The sequence below is a fragment of the Carcharodon carcharias genome, chromosome 11, assembly GCF_017639515.1.
Source record: "Carcharodon carcharias isolate sCarCar2 chromosome 11, sCarCar2.pri, whole genome shotgun sequence".
Taxonomy (NCBI): domain Eukaryota; kingdom Metazoa; phylum Chordata; class Chondrichthyes; order Lamniformes; family Lamnidae; genus Carcharodon; species Carcharodon carcharias.
The window spans coordinates 44,937,656-44,962,037 of NC_054477.1; the positions used below are offsets into that span (position 1 = coordinate 44,937,656).

The 24,382-nt window shown below is 45.4% G+C and overlaps 1 protein-coding gene across 1 annotated transcript in view; it reads right to left on the reverse strand.

Moving 5' to 3' along the window:
• The window catches only part of b3glcta (beta 3-glucosyltransferase a), a 234,110-nt gene extending 220,794 nt beyond the window's left edge, over positions 1 to 13,316 (reverse strand). The window contains exon 1 of the mRNA XM_041198585.1: positions 13,213 to 13,316. Within this exon, the coding sequence (XP_041054519.1) occupies positions 13,213 to 13,270 (58 nt within the window). The 5' untranslated portion in view covers positions 13,271 to 13,316. The remainder of the gene's footprint in view (positions 1 to 13,212) is intronic.
• Positions 13,317 to 24,382: the final 11,066 nt, after the last annotated feature.

Sequence of the window (24,382 nt, forward strand, 5' to 3'; positions counted from 1 at the left end):
GATCTCCTGTTCCACCCTCCATAAATTAAGCTCATCCAAAACTCTGCTGCCCGTATCCTAACTCATACCAAATACTGCTTACCCATCAGCTTGGTGTTCATTGACCTAAACTGGCTCCTGGTCCACCAATGATTTTAAATTCTCATCTTCATGTTCAAATTCATACAGGGCTTTACTCGCTCTATAAACTCCTCCTGTCTTGCAATCTCCTGAGAATTCTGCATTCCTCCAGTCTGGTCCCTTATGCATCCCTTACTTCCTTCACCACACCACTGGCAGCCATGCATTCAACCTTCTAGGTCCTAAACTGGAATTCCATCCACAATCATCTCCTCCTTAAGATCTATGTCGATAACCAAGCTTTTGGTCACTTTTCGCAATGTCTCCTTCTTTGGCTTGGTATCATTGTTTGCTAGATTACGCTCATGTGAAGTCCTTGAAATGTTCAACTACATTAAAGTCACAATGGGCAGAAATCATCCCAGATTTGCACAAAGTGCAGTAGCGGACAGGAAAACACATTTTACCCACCGGCTGTAATGGCGACTTTTCAAGCCCAATCGTCCATTCCTGGCGCATCCCACCTCATTGATTATGCATTCCCAGGAAACACGATGGTCGTTGAGGGGGAACCTCTGATTCGCCCACCCCACCCGAACCTCAGGCCTTCAGTAATCTGAGCGCCATATTTAAAGGCATCGGGAGATGCTGGAAAGTCATGGCTGCCAAAGGGAGGAAACATGCTGCCCCCAAATTTAGGGTCATCTCTCTCAGGCACCTACTGGACACTGTGGAGGCCCACCCTAAAGTCCTCTAGCCCCGCTCTGGGTAAAGACCAGCAAGCAAGGTCACCAATCCAGTATGGGAGGCAGTGGCAATGCTGGTCAGCGCCAACGCCTTGCAAAAGAGGACAGCCACCCAGTGCCAAAAGAGGATAAATCATCTCCTCCGTTCCACCAGAGTAAGTCACTCATCTCATCACTCTCAACTCATACACGCAAGCCCACACATCCATAGGGATCCCACTCACTGCTAGTTCAAGGGACATCACCAATCACTCTCTCACACACACCTTCATCTCCTCTTCAATCATGTCCTCGTCCTGTCCATGGCACCACTCACCACCCACACACGCCAAGCATCCTCATCATTTGGCTTGGCAGGCATCCTGCTTACACTCTCTCCATCTCTATTCATGCAGAAGTTCGCACAAAACAAAAGGGAGAGGTCACAAACTGGTGGAGGAATGCCTGAAATTAAGGTCCTCACAGACTTTGAAAACAGTCATCCAGCTGACCAGCGACGACCTGGGCCGTTCCTGTGCTAACAGTGAGGTCGGCAAACAAGTGACGATCCAGCAGTGCAACATCCATCAGACAACCATGCTGTGAGTCAGCTCCCCTGTTCGGCAGTCCCCTGCCATGCACTAATTATCTCTCCTTGCTTTCGCAGGCACATCTGGGAAGCAGCCAAGGGGGGTCCACAACCCAGGTTCTCGGCTCAAGCCCCGAAGACACCTCAGAAGAATCTGATGACACCTTAAATGAAGACCCGTCACAGCGCTCACCCACATCCTCCAATAGCTCAGAGACACACACCTCGGTGGGACCTAGTTCTAGAGTAGCCTTGGGGTCAGAATCTGGTGAGCACACCCTACTGTCTGATCCACAGCAGGCAGTGGCAGAGACTTCCCAGGTTTCAGGCACTCAGAGCACTGCTAGAGGCCAGAAATCTGTTGAGTCCAAGTCAGGTGATGAGCCTCTGGACTCAGTTGCTGGAGCTGCAAAGGCAAGCTCAGGAACATCAGGAAAGGATGTCCACTGCACTCCTCAGATTCCAAGGAACAATGGAGGAGTCCGTCCACATTCAGTCTGAGGTGATAGTGCCGATATGCCAACACACTGAGGTCAACACTGGTCGGAGGTGGCTGCCATAGGGACCTTGGTCCAGGACATAAATGCAGCGCAGGATGAACTCCATCGCTGACACCATAGTTGGCCTCCAACAGTGTCAACCATGAGGGGGGTACGAAGCATTCCAGATTCCCCTGCTCCACAAGGAGTCAGCCAGGGGCCTTCGGGCACCCTTACGGAGGAGGATCAGCTGCTTCACACTCCAGGGTCAATCATCCAGGTGACTCTGGGAGTGTCCGGCCCATCCGAATCCCTCTTCCTGTAACCCCAACAGCTCCAGCTCCACAGCAACTCCTCCATCTCCCCCTCAGCCAGGTGCTTCCCCACTTTGCAGCGCAAGGTTGTGGAGCATGAGGCAAGCGACAATGATGCCTGACACCCTCTGGGAACAGTGTAGCATTACTCCACCGGACCAGTCGAGCTACCGGAATCTCATTTTCAAAATGCCTACATTTGCTCCACCAAAGTCTGGGTTGCGGCACGAGCCTTGCTTTACTGTCGCTCTGCTGCAGTCTGAGGCCGCCACACAGGCATCATCAGTCACGTCCTCTGTGGGTAGCCATTGCCCCTGAGGAGTCAACCCTGCAGCCTGTCTGGACCGTGGAAGATATCAGGGATCTGAGACCTGCTAAGGATGTAGGAGTTGTGGACGGTCCCTGGGAATCGTGTGCTGGCCTGCAGGATGTGTTTGTGGTGGTCGCACATCAGCTGAATGTTCAGTGAGTGGAAGCCCTTGTGGTTCACGTAGTTGACTGCTTGTTACCACGGAGATCTAAGCGCTACAGGAGGGCAGTCGAAGGCACTCTGCACTTGTGGAAAACCTAAGATTTGCACAAATCCCAGTGCTCTTGCTTCCTCACTTTCCTGATCCTGGGCAAAATACACAAAGTTCTGTGCCTTCGCAAAAATGGCATCCATGACCTCCTGGATACAGTTGTGCATGGAGTCTTGCAAAATCCCACACAGGTCAACTGTGAAGACCTGGAAGGGGCCACTGGCGTAAAAATTGAGCGCCACTGTCACTTTCAGGACCAATGATAGTGGATGCCCTTATGTCCCCGTGGCGCCAAATCCTGCAGCAGGTGGCATATGCGACTGACAGGTTCCCTAGACATGTGCAATCTTCCGCGACACTGGTTCTCAGTCATCTGCAGGAATATAGACCATGGGTCTAGCAAGGTGCCTGCAACCAACGGCTCGCATGCGCAGCAGGCCTTACCACCCCTTCATCTTGAGGGAGGTGCTCCTCCCTTTGCCGAGCCTGGCGCCTCCGCCTTATTCTTCTTCTACTTCTCTTGTCTCTGTAAGCAATGAGGCATACCGGTAAGTCACCAGGCTCCATGATCCTGATGTTCTCCTCCTGTAGGTTCAAACAGAAACACATGTGGGTTAGCATAGGTGTACTAAGAACCTCTCTTGATTAAGTGTAAAGGCTCCTTCACACATGCAGGAAGGTGCTGGACACCACTTGGATGAGCAAGTGTGTAGTGCGTAATAAACCCCGCCCCACTTCACTTGACCGAATGGCAGCAGCTTCAGCCACTGGACTGCCTGCTGAGCTCTCAGCTCAGGCACAGGCATTCTCCTAGCCCACACTACAAGGCTGTACTGTTAGCTTGAACCATAATGGAACTGATCCAAACCTTAATAAAAACATTGCAAGGGGCTGTGAGCACCTCCACTAGTGACTGCGCCATGGCCACTTTTCGCAAAGGGATTGTACAACTTGCCCAGTCGGCCAAATGTTCTGCTGCCCCCAAAACGCACATTAATTTGCAGTCTGTGCCCGAGGGGTAAAACATTCTGGAGCATTTGGTAGTGCTTTTATGCTTTTGTGTTGCTTGAATGGGCAGGAATGCTTCAGAGTCCCAACTCCAAGCACGTCAATGGAGCAGCTGCTGAATGGTCTCAGCTGCGGAAGAGTGCTCACTTTTGACAAGCTTTTCCAAGTGCGTGGCTGCTTCCCTCACCCCCGCTGCCCGTCATGTGCTTGAGTCTTTCCTTCAGTATGTCTGTGCTGCCTTGCCCCGCAACCTCTGGTCTGACCCACATGGAGCCCTTGCCCCGGCACCACATTGAAAGCCAGAGGGAAAAAGCGACTTGCCTGTGGCCCTGTGAATGTGCAGCGCCTCTTTCTTGATGTTCTATGGGCAATGCTCAAGGTTGTGTGCACTCACCTCCAAGTTCCCCTCAAAGTTCAGGTCACCACCTTTTAAAGGTGGTCATGAAACACCCATTCTGAATTCACACTGACATGGTGGTAAATTTGATGTAGGGGAATGATTCCCACGAGCAGGGCTTATAATAAGATGCAAATTTATTAAAACAACCTTCCTAACATTCGACAGTGGGAAAGGCGACCTGCTGTTGATGGTTGGAGCGGATGATTGCCACCTGGATTCACGACAACGTAAAATCGATTTTTGGCCTTCTTGCCATATTGTCATTCCCCTCCCGCCGCCTGACATCAACAAGGCCAGAAACTTCCGGCCTATATAAATGCAAATTGTTGTCAAAGCCATCCTGATCATCTCTCAATAGAAACTCCGCAGCCTAGCTGTTGTTTAGTTTCCCCTACGTCTGCCTGCACAGATTGAACGAAATAGTGCTTAAACTCAGTACAAAAACAGAATTACCTGGAAAAACTCAGCAGGTCTGGCAGCATCGGCGGAGAAGAAAAGAGTTGACGTTTCGAGTCCTCATGACCCTTCGACAGAATTTGAGTTCGAGCCCAAGAAAGAGTTGAAATATAAGCTGGTTTAAAGGTGTGTGTGTGGGGGGCGGAGAGATAGAGAGAGAGAGAGAGAGAGGTGGAGGTGGGGGGGTGTGGTTGTAGGGACAAACAAGCAGTGATAGAAGCAGATCATCAAAAGATGTCAACGACAATAGTACAATAGAACACATAGGTGTTAAAATTAAAGTTGGTGATATTATCTAAACGAATGTGCTAATTAAGAATGGATGGTAGGGCACTCAAGGTATAGCTCTAGTGGGGGTTTTTTTTTAATTTTTTTTAATAATGGAAATAGGTGGGAAAAGGAAAATCTTTATAATTTATTGGAAAAAAAAGGAAGGGGGAAACAGAAAAGGGGTGGGGATGGGGGAGGGAGCTCACGACCTAAAGTTGTTGAATTCAATATTCAGTCCAGAAGGCTGTAAAGTGCCCAGTCGGAACAGGAGGTGTTGTTCCTCCAGTTTGCGTTGGGCTTCGCTGGAACAATGCAGCAAGCCAAGGGCAGACATGTGGGCAAGAGAGCAGGGTGGAGTGTTAAAATGGCAAGCGACAGGGAGGTTTGGGTCATTCTTGCGGACAGACCGCAGGTGTTCTGCAAAGCGGTTGCCCAATTTACGTTTGGTCTCTCCAATGTAGAGGAGACCACATTGGGAGCAACGAATGCAGTAGACTAAGTTGGGGGAAATGCAAGTGAAATGCTGCTTCACTTGAAAGGAGTGTTTGGGTCCTTGGACGGTGAGGACAGAGGAAGTGAAGGGGCAGGTGTTGCATCTTTTGCGTGGGCATGGGATGGTGCCATAGGAGGGGGTTGAGGAGTAGGGGGTGATGGAGGAGTGGACCAGGGTGTCCCGGAGGGAGCGATCCCTACGGAATGCCGATAAGGGGGGGTGAAGGGAAGATGTGTTTGGTGGTGGCATCATGCTGGAGTTGGCGGAAATGGCGGAGGATGATCCTTTGAATGCGGAGGCTGGTGGGGTGATAAGTGAGGACAAGGGGGACCCTATCATGTTTCTGGGAGGGAGGAGAAGGCGTGAGGGCGGATGCGCGGGAGATGGGCCGGACACGGTTGAGGGCCCTGTCAACGACCGTGGGTGGAAAACCTCGGTTAAGGAAGAAGGAGGACATGTCAGAGGAACTGTTTTTGAAGGTAGCATCATCGGAACAGATGCGACGGAGGCGAAGGAACTGAGAGAATGGGATGGAGTCCTTACAGGAAGCGGGGTGTGAGGAGCTGTAGTCGAGATAGCTGTGGGAGTCGGTGGGTTTGTAATGGATATTGGTGGACAGTCTATCACCAGAGATTGAGACAGAGAGGTCAAGGAAGGGAAGGGAAGTGTCAGAGATGGACCACGTGAAAATGATGGAGGGGTGGAGATTGGAAGCAAAATTAATAAATTTTTCCAAGTCCCGACGAGAGCATGAAGCGGCACCGAAGTAATCATCGATGTACCAGAGAAAGAGTTGTGGAAGGGGGCCGGAGTAGGACTGCAACAAGGAATGTTCCACATACCCCATAAAGAGACAGGCATAGCTGGGGCCCATGCGGGTACCCACAGCCACACCTTTTATTTGGAGGAAGTGAGAGGAGTTGAAGGAGAAATTGTTCAGCGTGAGAACAAGTTCAGCCAGACGGAGGAGAGTAGTGGTGGATGGGGATTGTTCGGGCCTCTGTTCGAGGAAGAAGCTAAGGGCCCTCAGACCATCCTGATGGGGGATGGAGGTGTAGAGGGATTGGACGTCCATGGTGAAGAGGAAGCGGTTGGGGCTAGGGAACTGGAAATTGTTGATGTGACGTAAGGTGTCAGAGGAATCACGGATGTAGGTGGGAAGGGACTGGACAAGGGGAGAGAGAAGGGAGTCAAGATAACGAGAAATGAGTTCTGTGGGGCAGGAGCAAGCTGAGACGATTGGTCTACCGGGGCAGTTCTGTTTGTGGATTTTGGGTAGGAGATAGAAGCGGTGCGTCCGAGGTTGCACTGACCGCTACCTCGCGGAGGCTGAGCGTCAACTCGCAGACACTTCCTCCTACCTCTCCCTGGACCTTGACCCCACCACTGAACATCAAGCCATTGCTTCCAGGACTGTCACTGACCTCATCTCCTCTGGGGATCTCCCTCCCACGGCTTCCAACCTGATAGTCGCCCAACCTCGGACGGCCCGCTTCTATATCCTACCCAAAATCCACAAACAGAACTGCCCCGGTAGACCGATCGTCTCAGCTTGCTCCTGCCCCACAGAACTCATTTCTCGTTATCTTGACTCCCTTCTCTCTCCCCTTGTCCAGTCCCTTCCCACCTACATCCGTGATTCCTCTGACACCTTACGTCACATCAACAATTTCCAGTTCCCTGGCCCCAACCGCTTCCTCTTCACCATGGATGTCCAATCCCTCTACACCTCCATCCCCCACCAGGATGGTCTGAGGGCCCTTAGCTTCTTCCTCGAACAGAGGCCCGAACAATCCCCATCCACCACTACTCTCCTCCGTCTGGCTGAACTTGTTCTCACACTGAACAATTTCTCCTTCAACTCCTCTCACTTCCTCCAAATAAAAGGTGTGGCTATGGGTACCTGCATGGGCCCCAGCTATGCCTGTCTCTTTATGGGGTATGTGGAACATTCCTTGTTGCAGTCCTACTCCGGCCCCCTTCCACAACTCTTTCTCCGGTACATCGATGATTACTTCGGTGCCGCTTCATGCTCTCGTCGGGACTTGGAAAAATTTATTAATTTTGCTTCCAATCTCCACCCCTCCATCATTTTCACGTGGTCCATCTCTGACACTTCCCTTCCCTTCCTTGACCTCTCTGTCTCAATCTCTGGTGATTAGACTGTCCACCAATATCCATTACAAACCCACCGACTCCCACAGCTATCTCGACTACAGCTCCTCACACCCCGCTTCCTGTAAGGACTCCATCCCATTCTCTCAGTTCCTTCGCCTCCGTCGCATCTGTTCCGATGATGCTACCTTCAAACACAGTTCCTCTGACATGTCCTCCTTCTTCCTTAACTGAGGTTTTCCACCCATGGTTGTTGACAGGGCCCTCAACCGTGTCCGGCCTATCTCCCGCGCATCCGCCCTCACGCCTTCTCCTCCCTCCCAGAAACATGATAGGGTCCCCCTTGTCCTCACTTATCACCCCACCAGCCTCCGCATTCAAAGGATCATCCTCCGCCATTTCCAACTCCAGCATGATGCCACCACCAAACACATCTTCCCTTCACCCCCCCTATCGGCATTCCGTAGGGATCGCTCCCTCCGGGACACCCTGGTCCACTCCTCCATCACCCCCTACTCCTCAACCCCCTCCTATGGCACCATCCCATGCCCACGCAAAAGATGCAACACCTGCCCCTTCACTTCCTCTGTCCTCACCGTCCAAGGACCCAAACACTCCTTTCAAGTGAAGCAGCATTTCACTTGCATTTCCCCCAACTTAGTCTACTGCATTCGTTGCTCCCAATGTGGTCTCCTCTACATTGGAGAGACCAAACGTAAACTGGGCAACCGCTTTGCAGAACACCTGCGGTCTGTCCGCAAGAATGACCCAAACCTCCATGTCGCTTGCCATTTTAACACTCCACCCTGCTCTCTTGCCCACATGTCTGTCCTTGGCTTGCTGCATTGTTCCAGTGAAGCCCAACGCAAACTGGAGGAACAACACCTCATCTTCTGACTTTACAGCCTTCCGGACTGAATATTGAATTCAACAACTTTAGGTCGTGAGCTCCCTCCCCCATCCCCACCCCCTTTCTGTTTCCCCCTTCCTTTTTTTTTTCCAATAAATTATAAAGATTTTCCTTTTCCCACCTATTTCCATTATAAAACAAAATAAAAAAAAACCCCCACTAGAGCTATACCTTGAGTGCCCTACCATCCATTCTTAATTAGCACATTCGTTTAGATAATATCACCAACTTTAACTTTAACACCTATGTGTTCTATTGTACTATTGTCGTTGACATCTTTTGATGATCTGCTTCTATCACTGCTTGTTTGTCCCTACAACCACACCACCCCCCCCTCCACCTCTCTCTCTATCTCTCCGCCCCCCACACACACACCTTAAACCAGCTTATATTTCAACTCTTTCTTGGACTCGAACTCAAGTTCTGTCGAAGGGTCATGAGGACTCGAAACGTCAACTCTTTTCTTCTCCGCCGATGCTGCCAGACCTGCTGAGTTTTTCCAGGTAATTCTGTTTTTGTTTTGGATTTCCAGCATCCGCAGTTTTTTTGTTTTTATCTCTGTGCTTAAACTCAGTGTCTTGTTAATTCTAAGCAGTGTTTCAAACTACACATCATATCTGTCAGCCATCCATCAAGTATTTCCTAAGCAAGCATTCAATTTCAACCAGAACTCACTTCCACCATTAGTGAAGCACTTCTAATCTCCTGGCTCTACATCTCCAACATATCTTCCTCTCAAATACCACCTATGTAAGCTCCAACTCATGTAAACACCATACCAAATTACACTTACCTATCACACCTATCCTTATTGGCTCCCCATTCATCAATGCATTGATTTCAAAAACACTTCCCTCACTTACATTTCTCTCAACATCCTTGCCACACTCTCACTCTGCAACTCCTCTAACCCTATATTCTAACTTGCACCCTCTGTTTTTCCAACAACAATAAACAGCTCTCCCCACATCATCCTCATTGAGATATCATTCAGCCACGATAGCCTTGCTATTCTCTTCTCAATCTTTCCAATTTTCTACATATCTCCACGTTTTAAAGATTTATCAAATTTTCCTTGATTTATGTGTTATTATCTCGTTTCCTAATTCTTGCTTGGTGCTCATTCACTACTCCTCCCAAACCCCAAATATCATTGATCAATTGATCATGAGGTAATAACTTCAACAACAAATTCAGGCTGTTAACAGCACTTGCTGTTATTTATGCAAAATGTTAAAGCAATGTTATGTTAAAGACAAAAGCACAGTGAAATACAAATACTCAAGGTTGTGCCGCTCCACCATTACCTCCACGTAAACACCATTTTGCTGTCTGCCTCCTCACTGATAAGCCTTGAATGTTGTGAAGTTGCTGTATTTATGTGGTAAGGACAACCAAATCTGTTGCAGATATTTAGGGCTCATAATTACAAGCACAAGTACACATTTAATGGTGTGAACAGTATCAATTACTGCAAACTCTGGCACTGAAAGTTAACTAGTATATATCCTTCAGGTTTTAGATGTTTTGGGGAGATGTTTAAAGTTACTCTTCTCATACTTTTCTTCTCTATTTTATCTCTTTCTTTGCTTCTCTTCCTGTCCTTATTTAACATTGAGTTCAGCCCCTTTAATTCACCTTCTTCTCTGTCCTGGCTGTGTTTATTTCCTAATTGTTAAATCACATTATTTATGGAGAAACCTGTTCACTCAGATCTCCATTATCAGTTTGCACGTTCAGCAACTTTTTGGGCAAAATTATTTTAAGCAGAAGACTGCAGGGAAAGTTTAATTAATAGTAGTCACCATCAAATGCTCTTCTACAGTAAAATATGGCCCACTGTGTCAATCCCTTCTCAGGCTACAGCCAGCATATTATACCATCATTCTGGATACATCTGATGGGTACATCACAACCTAGGGTAGATACTGCAACACACTTTCCGTATGAACTTACGTTGTATATATACACGTCTTATATATATATATATATATATATATATATATATAGAGAGAGAGAGAGAGAGATTTATATTTTTGCAAACTCACTATGAAAGTGCTAGAAAAGCATACTGACATTTCAATCAGATATAAAACTGTCATCCCATCTAATAAAGTTGAGAAGATTGAACATACTAACATACATACGAACAAGGAGCAGGAGTATGCCATTCAACCCCTTGAGCCTGCTCCCCACCATTTAATAAGATCATGGCTGATCTGATAGTAACGATTGAGCTATCCTGTTAAACTGTAGGAAATCCATCATGCAAATTCATCATAGTTGGACTGTTCCTATAAAGCACAAACCTAGTTAATTGCTTTAGAACAGGGGTTCTCAATTGGGATTTCATGGTCCAGGTTTCAAGGGCTCTGCCAAAAATAACTAGAGGATATGAAGAAGAAAAAGGTGTTACTAGGCAATGGGAATTAGAGTTGACACAAGTAGTGGCTGAGATCCCTTGTCAATCAAGGGATGCCATCCAATGAGAGTCTCTTTGTGATGTCACAGATTTTCATTGAAGTGTGGGGAGGAAGAGAGAGAGGAAAAAAAGGAAACTGGTCAGTGTGTGAGGCAGCAACAGTGGTTTTGTTGTTTGTATAGTGTGTGAAGACAGACACCCGAGTAAGGACAAGTAAATAAGTAGGATGAGCAGGACAAGGAGATAAGATTCTAAGTCTTTACCCACTTAACAGCTCAGAATCAGTGCCAGGGAAAGAGAGACAGACAGAAAGATTGTGACTTAAAACTTCATCTCTTGTTTCCCCAATGACATAATTGTATGGCAAATCTGTTGGCAAAATTCACCAATAATCCACGTTTTCTTTGTGCTTCTGATTTCTCCTTAGTTCCACACCATCCACGTGGTTTCACTCTGCTCACAGCCCCTGTCCCTTCGTTACGCATCGATTTTTTTTTTTAAACTTGCATTATGTCTTGAATTTTGTGGGATTTCTAAGTTCTGGTTATTGCATTATAGGATGTGATCACACAAGAGATGGCACAGAGGAGATTTAAGAGGATGCTGCCAGAAATTGAGGATTTTAGCCAAGACAAAAGATTACATAGGCTAGGGTTATTATCTTTGAAACAGAGAAGGCTGAGGGGAGATTTAATTGAAGTGTACAAAATTATATGGGGCCTAGATAGAGTAGATAGGAAAGACATATTTCCATTAGGGAACAGGTCAATAACCCAGGGGCAAAGATTTAAAGTAATTGGCAGAAGGTTTAGAGGCGAGTTGAGGAGGAGTGTCTGGAACACATTCCAGAAAAGGGTGGTAGTCAGAAACCCTCTTGGTATTTAAAACATGTTTGGATATGCACTTAAAGTGCTAAAACCTTTACAGCAATGGACCAAGAACTGTAAAGTGGGATTAAGCTGCATAGCTCTTTTTTGGTTGGTAAGGGCTGTTGCATGAAAGCCTAAAATTTGGCAGAGTGTTTATTTGTCTTTGGAGTTGGTATATGCATGTCCTATTAGAGTGGAAAAGTACTAGTCAAGGCAGAGCTTGTTACAGTTGCTGGGCAACTGCATTGTATTTAATTAAAACATTAATGCAACTATTGTATATGTACATTGTGATTTTGCAGTTCTTACAAGAGTGGAAAAGTTGCAATTGAGTTACTATCTACTGTACTGAGAATTATAATTGTATCCAGTATCATAGTAACAGTAAATGCATTTGTTTAAAAAGCTTGTTTAAGATGTAATTATCTTTCCAATTTACAAATTATTTGTGAGATGTCTCTGATCAGAGTGTAGAGAAGAGATAATTTCAGCACAAGGAAAAAGACTGGAAGATTGCAGTTAAGTTTAAATAAAACAAAATAAATATATAATTCATTGTATAACTAACTTTTTTAAAAACTTGCTTTATGAACAGTGGGGGAGGGGGGTCATTGGATTTTTTATAACACGGGACGAACGCCTGGGAAACAATAAGGTAACGTTTCCCTGCTTTCGAACACAACGTTTTTGTCTGTCGTTTTGGTGTATTACCAATTTGAGTCTATTAGGGGCAGAGTGAGATTCTCAAGTGGCAAAAATCCCTGTTACATTACATGGGTTGACTGCAATTGGCGAGTTTATAATGTATATAGAACTCCCAAGATTTTTCTTAATGCTGGAGCGGCGTAGCCGGAAAATTAGCTTTTTAAATGATTACTAAAACCGCTTGTATTTATATAGAAGAATATCAAGTATCTTAGATGTTTCATCGCACGTAATACTGACTTTGAAATGCAATTGCTGTAAAAATTACAAGGATAAAAGACTAGAGTAAGTTTATTAAGTAGCCAGATAGTGCAGCTTAAGTTATTGTTAAAGCTTGTAATCTAAATACTAAATTTTACAAAAATACAGTTTTAATCGGCTGAACAAAAATGCTCGGAGCACTTCTCCTTTAATTGAAGAACACAAAAGTTGGTAACAGAAACCGCATCGTGGGAGGGAGCGCTTTTAACACTAGGTATTGGAGATTTGAGCAGCACTGTACCGTGTGCAGTCAGCAGGCGACCAAAACGCACAAACCGAACCCAGAGAACATGCAGCCGTCCAGCCCTGACCAGCTATTTATACCGCCTTGGTTCAGGCCCTGTCTTGGGAATGGGTGGGAAATGCACAAACCCCAAACTCTAGGTCTGCTCCTGGTTTCAGGCCCCGCCAGCTACCGGCACATGCTTGGATCGCGAGTCCGGGGCCAACACATGGTCTAAACCACAGTGACTCGCTAAAACTGCAGCTCCTGACTCCCTGAAACTACAGCCATGCATTTCATCCTCCTCATGTTTTACAAACGAAAGGAGCGCCAGGCGGTTTCGGTTCAGCCTGTCAATCTGTTCAACTACCTGCAGCAGGAAGGACACTTACAGAGGAGAGGGATAAGCTGAGCACACACAGCCAGCGGCGGACAGCTGTCAGTCACCATCTCCGGGAACGAACAGCGAACAGGACGAAGCGTCAGCAGGATTTTAGTAACCCGCCACAAACCGGTCACAGCAAAGGAGCGCCCTCCAGAGTCCGGGCAATCAAGTCTGCACCGTGCATTTTATAGGAATATTCCTATATTTCCCTTAAAAAAACATACTAAGACCATTTCGGAGCTCTTTTGCTTATGGGGTGCACAAGAAAAAAGGAACCAATCTAGAAAATGTACTCCTGAATTGTATACATTTTAACTAACTTTGCATTAAATCTGGTGCTCATTGAGTATAAGGCTGCATGGGGAACCCCTGCCTCATAAATTGGGAAATCTCTCCATGTCATTACACTGCAGTAAGGGATTTTTTTGTATGGGCTGCTCCTGCATACTCCACTTCCTCACCATTGTCTTCTCTATCCAAACAGGCCCTGACATTCCAGCTTGTCACCTGGTAGAGGCTGGGTTTGGTCCCAATTGGGCTGCACAATGCAGAAATTCCATGGAGCAATGGCACGCAACAATTTGTATGTTCTTTTACAGATTCCCGTTGTGTTATATTGTTCCTACCACTTAAAATGTGGCCCTCCAACTTTCACCACCCATGATAGCAGCTGGTGTCTTGGTCAAAAACAAAAACAGAATTACCTGGAAAAACTCAGCAGGTCTGGCAGCATCGGCGGAGAAGAAAAGAGTTGACGTTTCGAGTCCTCATGACCCTTCGACTTGGTGTTGTTTTCAAATCTATTACCTGTTCTGCTTCTTTAGCTATCAGTATATTTCTTCTTTTAGTTCCCTCTTGTTCTGCTACCCATAATTTTACCAGTCACTACTAGTTCTAGTTTCTCTCTTACAGATACGTATCCAAAGAATTGTCTTTTGGTGATCACCTGCATAAGTTCTTGTGTGCCTGCTTTGCTCAAAGCTTCCTCATTAGTTGTGTTCAACATAGGTAACAGAAATCACATCTCTGTTGCCTTTAATTTATCTTCTGATATATTGCTGAAAAAAGAGACGTCAAAGTTTTTCATCTTGCACTCATCAGGACACTACCAATATAAGAGAAAAACAACAATATATACTGTATGAGAAGAGGATGCTAATTGGTTGGCAAGTGGACTAGGATTGGTTGAGGCATTGCCATGGCGAAAGCACCAACTGATGCCAAGTGTTGTTTGACATTTAAACCAGGCAGCTTCAAACTGATTGGATAAGGGCTGACTCATTCCCAGGGATATTTGTCTTTAGTAGCCGAGGCATAGAATATAAGAGCAGGGAGGTTATGCTGGCAATGTATAAAATGAAAGTTAGGCCACAGCTAGAGTATTGCATGCAGTTCTGGAATACGCATTATAGGAAGGATGTGATTGCACTAGAGAGAATGCAGAAGAGATTTACCAAAATGTTGCCTGGGCTGGAAAGTTTTATTTATGAGGAGAGATTGGATAGACTGGGGTTATTTTCCCTGGAGCAGAGGAGATTGGAGGGGGGACATGATTGAGGTGTATAAAATTACGAGGGAAATAAATAGGGTAGACAGGAAGGAACTTTTCCCCTTGGTGGAGGGGTCAATAACCAGGGGGCATAAATTTAAGGGAAGGGGCAGAAGGTTTAGAGGGGATGTGAGGAAGAATTTTTTCACCCAGAGGACAGTGGGAATCTGGAACTCAGCCTAAAAGGGTGGTAGAGGCAGAAACCTTCATAACATTTAATAAGTATTTGGATGTGCACTTGTGATGCCATGACACACAAGGCTTTAGGCCTATTGCTGGAAAATGGGATTAAAATAGTTATTTGTTTGCCTGGCACAGACTCAATGGGCCGAAGGGCCTTTTTCTGTGCTGTAGACCTCTATGACTACAGCTGTCATTTATTTTGTTTAGCTGAAACTGGAGCAATGTGTGTTCTTTCTGTCTGCAAAGAACAGGGCCCTGTTGTATTTACTGTGTGTAGCTTCCAGTGCACACAAATGTGCCACATTGCAAGCCCAAATGACAAACTGAAGAAGAGTCATACAGACTTGGAATGTTATCTCTGTTTCTCTCTCCACAGATACTGCAGAACCTGCTGAGTTTTTCCAGCATTTATTGTTTTTATTTATAATCTTAAATTGATTGTCAGTTTCCTTACATGTCATAATGGGCTCCATCCCGCGCTCAAATTCACCTTTGAAATGGAGCAGTCCAATGAACTCCCCTTCCGTGACGTACTAGTTGAGAAATCTGCCAGGAGGTCCCTACCACTATCTACCGCAAGCCTACCTTCACCAGTTAATATAGGCGCTGGGATTCTTACAGTTCCACACGCTATAAGATTGGTCTTATCGGCAGCCTTGTAAATAGGGCCTGAGACATTTGCTCACCATGCAAGCTTGATGCTGAAATAGGGCACATCAAAGGCATTCTGCAGGATAATGGCTACCCTGATGAAATCATTTCATACTGTATATCATGCAAACTCATGAATGTGCCTAAGGCCATCACTTTCAGCCCTGAAAAGTGCCCAGTCAACCTCAGATTACTTGGGAAGTGCAAGGTATTTCAAAAATTTGAGCAACAGGTGAAGCTAGCTGCTTCATGCTGCTACTATGCAGTAGCAACATGAGTGGCATTTGCTACTAACAACATGCTGCCTTCAAGCCAAGAAGACATTCTGCCTGTCACACAAATGAGCAATGTGCTATATGAATTTCGGTGCCAGTGTGATGCTAGTTTGTAGGCTGTACGTCCCAAAGACTGGCAGATCATATTAAACTGGATGACCCAGCCACTGTTCTCAACGGGCAAGGTACAGACCGAACAGCCCATGTGTGCGAAACTCAAAACACAGTGTCCAACATTAGACATGATTCCACAGCTGGACAACATTTGCTAAATAATCCTCAGTAAGCTAAGAATTACGCTGACAACCAATTTCAGATTGTCAGTCAGGCTAGTTATGTGGAGCATTTGCATGTACTGGAAGCTACATATGTTGATACACGGGGCCCTGTTCCTTGCAGAGAGAGAGAACATGTACACACACTGTGCTTGTTTCAACTAAACAAAAGAAGTGACAGCCATCCGCTGACTCATTCCCCAGGGCAAGGCCATTACTAATCAAGGTCAGGCTGCCTGGTTTACATTTCATACAATACTTGGCAGTTAACTGTCAGTCACCATCATATTATGACCACAGCCAATGTTAATTGTTGTGCAAGGCAAATCCCAGAGGGAAACTTGGCTTACAGGTCATACCTTTATTTTGTATTCTGAAAACTAGAAGAAGACGTACTGATCTAAGTAGCAAAAAGTCCAGTAATACTTTTGGGATTTTAAAAATTAAAAGTAAAAGTTTTATTATCAGGAATAAAAGAAAACATAAGTACACAAGATTACAATTGCACAGTTAAAATTAGCCTTACAAACATCCCCCCAAAAGATTCCCTACTTGGTCAGACCCACAAGTAACACCTTCCAGGCAACACTACCTTACAGATGTTTAACTATAAAAATCCAGTAATATTACCCAAGGTAAACTGCTGTAGCTTTAATAAAGGCATACCACATAACCTCTAACCATCTTCATCTCTGCTGTGGAAATCACAAGACTTGTTGCAACCCAAGACTTTCCTGGATTGATAGGATGGTTGATTCAAACTGCATTTTCTCCCAACCCAGAGCTAACAGCGACCCTCAACTCTACACAGTAACTCTAAAATATATTTTTTCCCCTTTCATCTCATGTCCCATTGTTCTCACACTTATCTGAAACTCAAATCCTTCCAAATATAAAATCTTTCATGTCTCTATTTTGTCTGTGCTATTGAGTCAATAAAATATAATATCCCATCTTCTGTTTACCTATGGAACCCTTGAAAGATGCAAACATGCCTATTCCACCTCTGACCTCCCTTTAGTATTCAAACAAACAATCTACTTATCTAAAAATGCAAATGTTAGACCCAACCTATTCACTTGAACCTCAAACCTAATGCTTTTATCCTTTCCATGTTTTAAACCAACCCCCCCCCCCCCCCACCTCCCGGAAAATCTGCCTCTAGTAACTTTTAACTGGCTTAATTAGATTATTTACACACACAGATTCCTTCACAGAATAACACAATATTCCCCAAAATATTTTTAAAAATAACATCAATTTCTCACACTTCACTCCTTGGTTAAAAATGAACCATCATAATTTCAAAAAGTTGGTTTCATTTTCTCATCCCAGTTCATACTCCTTACTATATTTATCTATGCAAACAAAACTATTACACTAGAGTGTACATGTATCAACCATGAAAATACATACAAGTTTTTTGTAAAAATAGAGTTCATTCCAGTCCCTTCTCCATTTGCCAATATCCAAGTTCTTTTAAATTTCTTGACAATGCATCTGCAATTACATTTTCTCAGCCAGCCACATCTATAATTTGTAAATTGAAAGGTTGTAATAGTAAACGCCAACAACAGTCTGGTGCTTTTGTTTTGAAACTTTTCCAGAAACATCAAAGGATAAAAGAAGATTGCAAGAGATTTTTTTAGATATATAAAGGGTAAGAGAGAGGCAAAAGTGGACTTTGGGCCACTGGAAAATGACGCTGGAGAAGTAGTAGTGGGAATCAAAGAAATAGCGGAGGAACTGAATAGGAACTTTGCGTCAGACTTCACAGTGGAAGACACGAATAACATCCACAAAGTTCAAGAGAGTCGGGGGCAGAGGTGAGTATGGTGGCCATTACCAAGGAGAAGGTGCTAGGAAAACTGAAAGGTCTAAAGGTGGATAAATCACCTGGACCAGATGGATTACACCCCAGAGTTCTGAAGGAGATAGCTGAAGAGATAATGGAGGCGTTAGTGGTGATCTTTCAGGAATCACTGGAGTCAGGGAGGGTCCCAGAGGACTGGAAAATCGCTAATGTAACCCCCCTGTTTAAGAAGGGAGTGAGGCAAAAGACGGGAAATTACAGGCCGATTAGCCTGACCTTGGTCATTGGTAAGATTTTAGAGTCCGTTATTAAGGATGAGATTTCCGAATACTTGGAAGTGCATGGTAAAATAGGGCAAAGTCAGCATGGTTTCATCAAGGGGAGGTCATGCCTGACAAATCTGCTAGAATTCTTTGAGGAGGTAATGAGTAGGTTAGACAAAGGAGAGCCAACGGATGTTATCTACTTGGACTACTTGGAAGATTGGCTGTCTGGCAGGAGGCAGAGAGTGGGGATAAGGGGGTCCTTCTCAGGATGGCGACCGGTGACTAGTGGAGTTCCGCAGGGGTCAGTGTTGGAACCACAACTTTTCACTATATACATTAATGATCTAGATGAAGGAACTGAGGGCATCCTGGCTAAGTTTGCAGATGATACAAAGATAGGTGGAGGGACAGGTAGTATTAAGGGGGCGGGGAGGCTGCAGAAGGATTTGGACAGGTTAGGAGAATGGGTAAAGAAGTGGCAGATGGAATACAACGTGGGGAAGTGTGAGGTCATGCACTTTGGTAGGAAGAATAGAGGAATAGACTATTTTCTAAATGGGGAGAGAATTCAGAAATCTGGAGTGCAAAGGAACTTGGGAGTCCTAGTTCAGGATTCTCTTAAAGTTAACTTGCAGGTTGAGTCAGTAGTTGGGAAGGCAAATGCAATGTTGGCATTTATTTCGAGAGGACTGGAATATAAAAGCAGGGATGTGCTGCTGAGGCTTTATAAGGCTCTGGTCAGACCACATTTAGAATATTGTGAGCAATTTTGGGCCCCATATCTCAGGAAGGATGTTCTGGCCATGGAGAGGGTCCAGAGGAGGTTCATGAGAATGATCCCAGGAATGAAAGGCCTAACATATGAGGAACGTTTGAGGACGCTGGGTCTATACTCAGTGGAGTTTAGAAGGATGAGGGGGGATCTGATTGAAACTTACAGAGTACTGAGAGGCCTGGATAGAGTGGACGTGCAGAAGATGTTTCCATTGGTAGGGGAGACTAGGACCCAAGGGCACAGCCTCAGAGTAAAGGGAAGACCTTTTAGAACAGAGATGAGGAGAAACTTCTTTAGCCAGAGAGTGGTGAATCTATGGAATTCATTGCCACAGAAGGTTGTGGAGGCCAGGTCATTGAGTTACGGGGAGAAGGCGGGAGAATGGGGTTGAGAAACTTATCAGCCATGATTGAATAGTGGAGCAGACTTGATGGGCCGAATGGCCTAATTTCTGCTCCTATATCTTATGGTCTAATGGTCTTATGATTGTGTTCAGTATATATAACTCCAAAGAATTGTTTGCAGCATACACTTGAAAATGCTGCAAAGCTAACACCAAACTTAAAGTCTCATTCTTTATTTCTTCTGATGTATATTCAACTTCCATAAGAAATATCCTACTAGCTTCTCAACTCCCAGTTCATTTTGTAGCAACACAGCATCAACACCCACAAAATTGGCATCAATAGCCAACTTAAACTGCTTTGCATAATCAAGTGCTAATAGGCAGGTGTAGTAGTTAGTACATCTTTCAAACTGTTAAATGCATTGTGACACTTCTGTGTCCATTGGAACTTTTTATTCTTTTTTTAACAACCCAGTCAGCGCAGCAACTACACTGCTGAAATTTGGCGTGAATTTCTGACAAAATCCACTCATGCCGAGAAATCTCAAAACTTCCCATTTTGTTGTAGGTGCTGGGAATTCCATAATAGCTTTTACTTTTGCATCTCATGGGGCCACTTGACAATGTCAAATAGTATAGCTTGCACTTTTGCAATTCAATTTTAGCCAAATTTACAACCAAATTGGCTTCCTGCAGTCGATCAAACAGTTCCTTTATATATTGTAAATGTTCCTCCCACGTTTGGCTGAAGTCATCAATATACACATCACAATTGTTCAGTCCCTCAATCATTTTGTTTGTTAGTTTCTGAAATGTTGCTATGCATTTTTCATACCAAAGGGCATTATTTTGCATTGATATAGGTCATCAAGCACCACAAAAGCTGATATCTTGGCCTTTCTGATAGGGGCACTTGTCAATATCCTCGCAGCAATGCAATTTTTGTGATAAACATTGACAGTCGCACTTTTTCGATACAATCCTTCAATTGTGGAATAGGAGATGAAGCTGCCTTTGTTGCTGCGTTCACTGTTTGGGAATCAATACATTAGGCAGAATTTTCCCATCGGCAGCGGAGAATCCAGCAGCAGGCAAAAAGTCAGAAATCCAGCGACGTGAAAACAGCTTGTAATTCCCCTGATGGTGGGGTTACAGCAGGTCAGTTATCCCAATGGCTAGTTGCATGAATGTCATTTGCATTCATTAGCATCTTATGAATGCTCATTAAAACAGCTGCTCATCGGAATCTTGTCACACCTTCCGATCTTGCATCACACCAATGGGAAATTATATCGGCCTCAAACCCATTCGAGGTGAGTGCAGCATACATAGCATACCAGCCAATAGTGCTGTTGTGCCGGGCTTGTTGCAATGAATGCCACACTGCTGAGGCTGTAGGGTTTGTATGCTCCTGCTCTTTGCCTACATTGTCCCAAAGAGCACCACTGTACTCATGCAGTCCTCCACTTTCAGAAACAAGCACTTCAACCGGTGGTGGACTGTGAGGCAAGAGTGGGGTTGATAAATGCAAGGTGGGCAATGGGGAAGGAAGGCTGGGGAATGGCAGTGAGAAGGAAGAGCAAACGCGAAGGGGTCAAAGGGGAGGGAAGCCTGGGGAATGGCAGTCAGGGGGAAGGGCAAACATGAGGGGGCCTTTCTGGGGTCGGCCTCTAAATTCTTGTTGCTGCAGGAGTGAACAGGAGTCTGCTTAGAAAGAAAGGAGGAAGATCTCCTTGCGGTGAAAGCCACTGAAAGCCAATGGCTTCATTAGCACTGTTAATGGGCTACTCAGAACTCAGTGGCTTCACATCACAGTCAATGCATCTCAAGAGTAACACATAAGAATGTAGAATTTGGCAATAGAATGTAGGCAATAGTGAAGGAGGCACCACTGTATCATATATGGCATTCATCAATGAAAGCCTGTCACCTGTTCACCAGATTTGACACCACTAACAAGACAAAAGGTATCCACTCATTGATCATGTTGTGGTTGTTGGAGGTCAATCATCTCAGTTCCAGGAGTTCCTCAGGGTAGTGTCCTAGGCCTAACCATCTTCAGCTGCTTCATCAATAACCTGCTGTCCATCATGGTGCCAGATGTTCGCTGATAATTGCACAATGTTCAGCACCATTTGCAACTCCTCAGATACTGAAGAAATCCATGTGCAAGTGCAGCAAGACCTGGGCAATATCCAAGCTTGGGCTGACAAGTGGCAAGTAACATTTGTGCCACACAAGTGCCAGGCAATGAACATCTCCAACAAGAGCGACTCCAACCATCTCCCCTTGATATTCAATGGCTTTACCATTGCTGAACCCTCCACTAATAACATCCTGGAGGTTATCATTGACCAGAAACTGAACTGGGCTAGTCATATAAACATTGTGGTTACAAGAGCATGGCAGCTGGTGGTGGACAGGCTTTCGGGAGTTAATGGGTGAGTTTCTCACTGCAGGGTTTCTGATTGGTCATTAATATGTCAATCAGAGATTGGAGCACAAAGCTAGGTTGGGTCACTCATTTCAATTAAACTTTAATATCCCACGCAGGGCTCAAGATGTTACATATCTGCGATGCCATCTTGATCACCTTGGAGTGGAGGGCTGAGCACAAAATCAGCAAGACCTGCTGGACCAAGGTCTCCATGGTGGTCGTCAACCTTCCCATGGTGACCTCGAGGTGTTCGCATCTTAGAACCACAATATCAGACATAACATGGATGGACTCGAATCTCTGCCTGATGTTCTGCTGCCTATTGTTGCTTCTCCAGCACTGAGTTGGTGGTCACTTCCAGGGCCTCATCTTCTGACTCGGGCTAAGTGGGTGTCTGGTCTCCAGCAACCCTCCGAGTGCCAGAGACCAGGGCTTTCCCTGCCTCCGACTGCTGCGGGGAAGTGTCAGTGAGTTGTTCTCCAGAAAGTGAGCCCAAGCCCAATCTACAGCTGTGTCCCAGCGACGTGTGTGTCTCTGAGCTGGTGGAGGGTGCATGTCAGCGCCATGATGGTTCTTCCAGAGCTTCCTTTTTGGTCATGGTCCAGGGGCTCACACTGATGCTCAACTGTCTTGGGGGCCTCAATCTGCCGGTGCCTAGAAAATAGAAATAGTTTCAATTAATGAGCATGAGCTATATAGACCGCATGTGACTCACTGTGAATGTCAGGATTTGATGAGGTGATGGAGCTGTGATCCATACTAAGTTGTTGGGAGAGGCCGATCTCCCCTTCCCCATGGGAGCGATCCCTGTCCTCCCCAGCCAGCTTGGCTGCAGGCTCCTCAAACTCAGTGATACCAATGATATTGGCCGTCCCTCCTTGCTCTGTGATCTCTCGTGCCTGTTATGTGCCAGCTTGGCCTGTAGAAAGAAGAAAGAAAGGCATGTGAAGAGGCGGAGCAGAGGTTGGGTGAGATGCATGTTCCTTGTGTGTGCGGTGAGCCCTCCTCAGAAGGGCTAGAGTGTGAGTAACATGATAGTTGGAATGGTGGTGATGGGAAAGTCTCCACCAGAGAATGAGTGTTGATATGAGTTTCCCGCTAATGGTTGTGTGAGATCCCTGAAGAGAGTAGCCATTCGAGTGTGTGATGCCCATGATGAGAGTTTGATATTGGAGAGAGTTGAAGGATGACTTACCCTGGCAGAGCAGATGAGAGCATTCATCCTCTTCTGCACTGGATGGCATTCCAAGCATGGTTGCCAGTCGCACTGACCTGCTCTGCGATGGCCTCCCAGGCCGGAGAGCTGCTGCGCTTCCTGCAGCCATCCCTGGGACTTGCATATGCACCTGCACTCCTCTGATCAAGGCCTGGAGGGCCTGGTCGGTGAAGCGCGGTGCTGCCTTCTTCTTGAGGCTCTCAGCCTTCTACTTCTGGTTCAAGACATCTCTGACATCTCCAGAAGACAGGTGGGCTAGAGAGAGTGCGATTATGTGTTGGACTACCCTTTAAGTTTGGCACACAGACTTTGGCCCTGCCAGCTGATGGTGGGTGGATGAATTAGTTGTTAACCCACCAAATGATTCAGCCTGATACTCGCCTGATAATTATACTGTGTATAATTAATGACCCTCCAAGCCAAGCATTGGGTGCAAGTTCCAGCCATTCCAGCCACCAGTGTGAGCGCCACCAAAACTGCCCACCACCGCACTTCGTCTGATAAATGGAAAATGGCACCATTACAATAGGTGAGCTCCAGTTACTGTGACTGGGCTCTATGATGTCATTATGAAGCATAAATTCCATTTCTTTCCACACTTGAGTTAATTTTACTGGATTTAATCTATATGGGCATTGCCTCATTGAACCTGAATTCCCCACATTAACATCATGTACAGCTAAATCAGTTTTTTCCAGCTTATTTCTACAAATTGCTTTGTGTGACTGCAATAGCTCTTTTAAGTCACTTCAACATTTTTCTGGAAGGTAATCTAACAGCAATTTAGATTCTTAAGCACTTTCACATTGTCCAATTTAATCAGAGGAAGGTCACTTTCAGAATCCTGACCTTCTACCCCTGTTTCCTTACTTACAACTATCAGTCTTTCCTCTCTGTCAAAGTATTTTTGGAGCACATTTACATGGTATACTCGCTGACTCTTCCTTCTATCTGGGGTATTAACCACATGGTTTACTCCACTCAGTCTCTTTTCAAGCTAGTAAGGTCCACTAAACCTTGCCTTCAACAGTTCATCTGACACTGGTAACACTAACACTTTTTCCCCAGCTGCAAAACTACAAGCCTTTGCCCTTTTATCTGTGTTTGCCTTCATTACTTGTTGAGATATCTTTAAATATTTCCTAGCTAGCTCACATGCCTTACTTAATCTGTCTCTGAATTTTGTCACACAATCCAGGAGAGTAATTTTAGAACTTTGACTCACTAATTTCTCCTGAATCAGTTTGATTGGTCTCTTACTTCATGACCGTAAATTAGCTTGAAAGGACTGAACCCTGTTGACTCATTAGGGGTGTCCCAAATAGCAAACAAGAAGAATGGAATCCTTTGATCCCAATCATGGGGATAGTCCTGACTATACGCTCTAATCA